Source organism: Arachis ipaensis, chromosome B3 (genome assembly GCF_059453495.1).
Source record: "Arachis ipaensis isolate K30076 ecotype BB chromosome B3, ASM5945349v1, whole genome shotgun sequence".
Classification (NCBI taxonomy): domain Eukaryota; kingdom Viridiplantae; phylum Streptophyta; class Magnoliopsida; order Fabales; family Fabaceae; genus Arachis; species Arachis ipaensis.
Window position 1 is genome coordinate 3,603,207 of NC_142438.1, and position 7,086 is coordinate 3,610,292.

The following is a 7,086-nucleotide window of genomic DNA, read 5'->3' on the forward strand; positions in this document are numbered from 1 at the left end:
TGGTGTTTTGTAACTATCAATTGGCCATCAATAGTGTTTTTAATGGTGTGAGATTACATCTAATGGTGGGAGATTACTCACTTTTGTTTTGATGGTTAAATGCTGGCCAAAAAACACAAAAATTGCTGGTCCCCTAGACTTTTCCTTCCTCTAAAATAATTAAAAATCATTTTTCAATATCATAATGAAACTTTTTACTTATATAAATCCTAAAACCAATCACTAAACTATCACTTTACAAGATTAGCAATCCTTGAAAACCATCAAAACAAAATCTTCAACTTTCAATTGCCTTCAAGGAAATGAAGCAACCTTTGTTCTCCACCACACTTCTCATCCTCTTCACCTCCTTCTACTCAACCACCACATTAGCACAACCAATTGCATTATCACCCTCAAAATCATCAGATTCCTCTGACTCTTCTTCCACTGATGACATGATCAAGATTCTAAGGAAGGCGAAATCATTTAATGTCCTAATCCGGTTACTCAAAACCACACAACTCATCAACCAAATCAATTCACAGCTCATCGCCACAAACAATGGTTATGGTGGCCTAACAATCTTTGCACCAGATGATGCTAGCTTCTCACAACTCAAACCAGGCCTCCTCAACTCTCTTGGTGATAACCAGAAGATGGAACTCCTACAGTTCCATCTTCTTCCGGTTTACATCTCAAGCTCAAACTTCGATTCTCTAACCAATCCTGTGAGGACACTAGCCGGTGAAAGCTCCGAAAGGCTGCAACTAAATGTGACTGCATTTGGAAACAGTGTGAACATTTCAACTGGTGTGGTTAATGCAACAGTGAATGGAATTGTGTACTAGGATAAGCAGCTTGCAATATATCATGTAGACAAGGTACTTCTTCCATTGAATTTTTTCAAGCCTAAGCCACCGGCTCCTGCTCCTTCTCCTGCAATTGCGCCAAAAACTAATAACTCAACCATAGACGATGAAAATGATCTTGGAACTTCTAAGCACAGCTCTGGAGCAATCCATTTGGTGATAAGCACTCAAGGAACAAAATTGGTGTCATTTGGAGTTGCTTTAGTTGTTGCATTTGTAACCATTTCAAAATGAAGGAGAGAGGATCCATTTGCCAGCAGCTAAATATGTTGGTTTTTTGTTCTTTTTATATTATTTAATGTATTTATTGTTGTAGCATGATTGCATGAGCGTTGTTTGAGAGAGATGTATGTGAAGGTTGTATACATGTTTTTCCTTTGATATGATGAAAATTATTGTTTTGCTTGATTCTCATTTGAAAGCTCATTGTTACATTGGTTCAGTCTTGCATAGAATTTAAAGTGAAATTACTCAATAGATGATTATTAAAAGTATTAGTAATTGAAAATAAAAAATTCTCTGAGTACACCAAAAATCAGGTACAATATGTTTATGTATATTTAATGTGTTAATTGTATACATTTTCAATGTGTATTTCGTATTTTAACATATATTTTATATTTTAATAGATTAGCAGTTGATCTTTTGTAAATACATAGGGTTGAGTTTGGAAAATTGAAATGATGAACAAACATTATTAAAATATAATTTAAGAAATTATTAAAATATTGTTAAGTATTTAAATTGCTTTCAATAGTTTGTTTGATGTTTTTGTTAGTGTACAGAAAGAAAAATTAATTTTTTATAGAGCCAATCAATACAAGTCCAATTTAATCATTCAGCCTTGTGCAAAATTAATTAAATAAAGTGGCTGAATGTTAAAGAAAGAAAGAAATCCAAAGAGGTCCAAATCCGTCAAAATCCATCATAAATTAAAGAAAGAAACAAGTGGCCCAAAAGTCTTAAAGGAAGTCATTCGATGATCACAAAGCAATCTCTTCAAGTGATCAAAAGTTTCATACGTTACTCCATGTCTTGGTTATTGGAACCAAAATCTCAACTCAATTAAATTCATTCTTTAGTAACCAAAAGTCTTACACGTTACTTTAAGTCTTGGGTAATGGAAGTGAAAATTCAATTTGATTTACTTCTATTTAATGCTTCCACTAAAAGCTTTATTTCTTTCTCTTTTCTCTGTCCCCTCTCCTTCGATCACATCTATCCATAAAGAGAAGAAGATAGAAGAAAAGTGAAGCCTCTGAAGAAAAGCCTATGAAAAAAGGTTAAGAAAGATTGTTACTACAGAATGAAGGATTTGGAGAAAGACTTTAAGATTTTGTTACCAAGAAAGAAAGAGATTGGCTTCGGGTAGGAAGCAAATCTATCTTGGTAAAAAGTTCATTTCCATTTTTGTGTATCAAAGAAGAAAATAGCCTATGAGTCTCAAGTAGAAAGAAGCAAAAATGGAAATAAAAAAGCTGTCCTGGGTGAGATGGTCATCAATGCTCAGAATTAATTCTTGGGGTCAAAGTTAATATCAATGGCAAAGATTGAAGAAGATGGATGAAAAAGGATGAGAGAGATGCATGAAACAGATTCGGACGATCTCTATCTCTTTCCTTTGGTGAAGCCACCACTACTCTGATGTTGGAGAAGAAGACAGTGCTAGGGTTGAACGTGATTCAACTTTGAAAGCTTCACTCTTCTATATTAAGGGTGAACGGCCAAGGGTTGAAGGCAAGGAGTGAGAGCACACGTTTGGGTTCCCATAGCTCTTTGAGCTGTTTATTCTTCTCCTTCATGGTTTTCATTGAATACTTTTTTTCTCAGTTTAGTCTGTCTGTGTTTCATTGGTAAAAGGCAAAATGTGAGATTCTGTAAGAAAAAGTCAACGAGTGAAAAAAGACAGGGAGTTAAAGAAAAAGCCATAGTTATCTTAGAAATTCTTTGTAAGTATTTCTGTTTTGTTGTCATGATCCTGAGAGAATTCCCTTACAAGTTGGGTTAGCACTTTGCGATTGAAAGTTAGGTTTGAGTCCTAGTCAAGTTCAGGTTGGATTAGAATCTGGAATTGTCCTCTTACAAGTTAGGTGAGCACTTTGCTGTTGAAAGTTAGGGTGAGTCCTAGTCAAGTTCAGGTTGGGTTAGAATCTGGACTTGTCCCAGATAGGATTGGGTAGATCCTAGAGAGAATTGGTGAATGTAATTCTGTTGAAAGATAGTGAAATTTTGTCACTGTTGTGATGGAGACTGAATGTAGGCTGCATTGCACTTAGCAGCTGAACCAAGATACATTTTGGTGTGATTCTCTCTTCTCTGCTTTGTTTCTGCTTCTGGCACTCAGGAGACAAAATGAAAAATGTCTCTCAATCTATTACGAGACAAAATGAAAATGTCTCTTAACTTCTTACGAGACAAAAGTAATATTCTGCAAAAAGAATAGCTAAGATTCAACCCTCTTTCTCTTAGCTATTGATTACCATCACATAGCATATGATTTTTTTAAAATAACTACTGATTCAAGAAGAAAGAAAAGCTTTTTATGGTTTTATCTATGACTTTTGAGGCAACATATATGCGTTTTGGCTCCCTTGAAGCATGATATGAATAAGTCATGTAATAGAAAAATTAAAATCAACTAAAGTGCAAAAAGGAGGATGATGGCATGATAGATAACTTTCATAACATATTTTCTAGAATCTATTATTTTGGACTTCCTCTCTTCAACCTAAATCTTTCTACTGCAAAAATTAAACATGCTAAATTGAATAGCTTCCATGGTAAAAAAAGATTATCATTTTCAAAACAACATGGTTATAAATAATCTTTTGTCAGGATCATCATGCGAGAGAAATAAGGAATAGGTTCCATTTTGAATAATAAAATGCTTGAAAGACCTTTGAAATTCTGTTTGCGCTTTTCTAATCTTTTAAGTTCAAATTGAGTTCAGAAAAGTTTCAATCTTATAAAAATAAGAGAAAAGGACAAATATGTTCTTGATCTTTTGTCTTGCTAATATTTTTGTGTTTGACCATTTGAAAATACTTTTAAATATCTGACCTTCACAAAACTTAGACAGATGAGTCCCTCCGTCCAAATGTCTCCATCAGACCCAACAAAAAAATCTGATGTGGCTCCTGTTCTGATAACCTGGCGTGACGGATTGACACGTGGACTAATGACTAGATTGGTACCTTCGAAAATTGGACAAATAAATCCCTGAAGGTACCCTTCCAGTCATCAATTTTCGAAGGTACCCTTCCAGTCATCAAATGCAAAACGACGAAGTTTTTAGGTTCAGGGCCCTATTTGTCCAATTTTCGAAGGTACCCTTTTCAGTCATCAGTCCACCTGTCAACCCGTCACGTCAGGTCATCAGAACGGGAGCCACGTGCCCACGTCTGATTTTTTCGTTGGGTCTGACGGAGGCATTTGGATGAAGGGACTTATCCGTCCAAGTTTTGTGAAGGTCAGGGATTTAAAAGTATTTTCAAATGGTCAGAGACAAAAATATCCGCGGGACAAAAAGTCAGGACCTATTTGTCCTTTTCCCTAAAAATAAAAATCATTTGTCAATTGTCCCTCTTGTGACATCTTTGAAGGAAGATCATAAGATACTATGTGTACTACACTTGTAGTAGTAATTCCTTGCTAACTTTAAGGTTTCCTCTGTAATCTGTATCCTCTGCAATCTATCACTTAGCTTCCTCAACTACATTCTATGCACAAAGATGTTAAGAAACAAGAACCATGCACCTTGCATCTCATATCATATGTCCATTATGTATTATTAACTCACCATATCCCAACCTTATAATCATCATAACCTATTCTCACCTAAAAGTTGATTGGGCAAAGTTGCCAATAACAATCCATAATTAGATAAAAGATCCTTTCTCTCTCCATCACTTATAGATGTGATATACCCTCACAAATCACAATCAAGTAATCAACACAACAACAAATCTAATCTCACAAAACCATAATAAACATTTCACCAACCAATCATAATCCTATATGCCTGAAAGCAATAATATAACCCTTATATATACACACACTTCTCCACCAATCCAACACACTCATTCCAATCATCACACAACACAATTCTTCAAAGAGTGTATCTATCGCTAAACACTAAAGGCTAATAAGTGAATAAGCAACTGAATATAAAAAGATGAAGAAGCAGCAGGTAACAGGATTGTACCTTGTCTTGCTAGTGTTGTGCTGCACCATCATTCAGGCATTTTCACAAACACCTGCAGCGTCCCCAAAACCAGCACCAAAAGCAGCAGCATCACCACCAAAGGCAACCACAAAAAAAGCACCGTCACCAAAGCCATTAGTGCCAACACTGCCGCAGTCACCAGACTCATCAGATGCAGCACCAGACGACATCACAAAGATTCTGAAGAAGGCGAAGATCTTCAACGTCCTAATCCGTCTGATGAAAACAACAGAGATAATGAACAACATCAACTCGCAGCTCATAACCGCCAAGACCGGAGGCATAACGATCCTGGCGCCGGACGACGACGCCTTCTCGAACCTCAAGGCAGGATTCCTGAACTCATTGGACGAAAAACAGAAGATAGAGCTGGTGCAGTTCCACATACTGCCGGAGTTTGTGGCCAGCAACAACTTCGACTCTTTGGCGAATCCGGTGCAGACGGTGGCGGGGAAAGATCCGGAGAGGCTGCCGCTGAACGTGAATGCGTTGGGGAACAGTGTGAACATATCAACGGGAGTGGTGAATGCGTCGGTGGTGGGAGTTGTGTACTCCGATAACAAACTCGCCATATACAAAGTGGATAAGGTGCTTCTTCCTTTGGATTTCTTTCAGAAAGCTAAGCCTCCTGCTTTGGCTCCCACCGCTCTCGCAAAGGCACCTAAGGCCGCTAAAGAGAACACCGCCGCGGACGATCAAGACGGTGACGCCACTCCCGCCGATCAGCAAAAATCTGCGGCTGCGATTTTTGGAAAACCATTGGTGTCAGTTGCTGTAGCTTTTCTTGTAGCAGTGATGTGGAACTGAAGAAGAATAAGAAGAAGAAGATGAGATCATCGATTTGACCATTTGGAATCTGCTCCTTCCAGTTTCCTTTTCATTTATTTTTTTATAAGATCGTCAATTTCTTTCATTGTATCTTTTGATTTAAATTCTTCAATATGTTTCCTTGGGTACGTAACGGTGGTTTTGTGAAGTTACATGAGTTTTTTTGCATGAGTGTTTAATGTGAAGTTCCAAGAAATCTTAACCGAGAAGTATAGATAACCACAATATTTTTTAACAATGCACGAATAATTGTGAATTAATAGCGTTAAAAAAGTAAATTAATTTTAAATAGAGAGTGTTAGGGAACAATAAAAATTTTGAATAATATGAATAACTATTAATCAAATAAAAATATACTACACTCTAATTTAATGCTACTAATTAAATTTACTCATTTAATTCTATTAATTCACATTGTTTATACATTGTTCAAAAATCTTATTGGTTACTTATACTTTTTCATCTTAAATTTAAGGAGAGTGCTAGGTAAATAATGACCATCTTAAATAACATAAACAACCACTAATCAAATAAAAATATACTGAAAGGTATCAGATCTTGAAACTGATATAAATCTTCAGCAAGAGAGAAGGGAAGAATCAGAGAGAAAGAGAGAGAAGAGTGTGAAATGTTATTGAATCAAGCCAATGTGTGCAGTTACAATTAGAGTATATATACAGTAGCTAAACCTAACCAATAGTTGTTAAATTGGGCCTAACTGCCTAACAACTCTTCTTCTAATTTGTATAGTCTACATACTTATTTATGTTGGTTATTGTGGACTCACATACACTATCATATACTACATTATAATTTAATGTTATTAATTAAATTTAAGATTAATTTACTCTTTTAATCCTATTAATTCATATTATTCACACATTGTTAAAAAATGTTGTTGGTTACCTATACTTTTCCTAAATTTAATTAGTAGTATTAAATTATAATGTTCTATATTTTTATTTGATTGGTGATTGTTCATATTGTTCAAGATGGTCATTATTTACCTAACACTTCCCAATCTTAATTTAATAGGTTCTTTTAAGTAGATAATTATTTTTGTAAACAATGTGAATAATATACTTTAAAATTGACCCAACAAAGTAAAAAATTACTCCACCTCTCATATTACCTCATTAAACCTTAACATTATGATACCATCTCCACATTTAGTGAATTGAA

The 7,086-nt window shown here is 35.4% G+C and overlaps 1 protein-coding gene and 1 pseudogene across 1 annotated transcript; both read left to right on the forward strand.

Annotated features, from left to right (window-relative positions):
- The first annotated feature begins 142 nt into the window (after positions 1 to 142).
- On the forward strand, positions 143 to 1,175 carry LOC107632361 (fasciclin-like arabinogalactan protein 12 pseudogene; annotated as a pseudogene).
- Positions 1,176 to 4,929: 3,754 nt separating this feature from the next.
- On the forward strand, positions 4,930 to 6,072 carry LOC107629198 (fasciclin-like arabinogalactan protein 11). Its single transcript, XM_016331917.3, has one exon. It carries the CDS (start codon positions 5,026 to 5,028, stop codon positions 5,881 to 5,883), a length of 858 nt encoding a protein of 285 aa, XP_016187403.1. The 5' UTR covers positions 4,930 to 5,025; the 3' UTR covers positions 5,884 to 6,072.
- The last annotated feature ends 1,014 nt before the right edge of the window (positions 6,073 to 7,086 follow it).

Excerpts from the sequence above, each read along its gene's own strand:
- LOC107629198 (XM_016331917.3), top strand. The coding sequence starts at position 5,026 with ATGAAGAAGCAGCAGGTAACAGGATTGTACCTTGTCTTGCTAGTGTTG.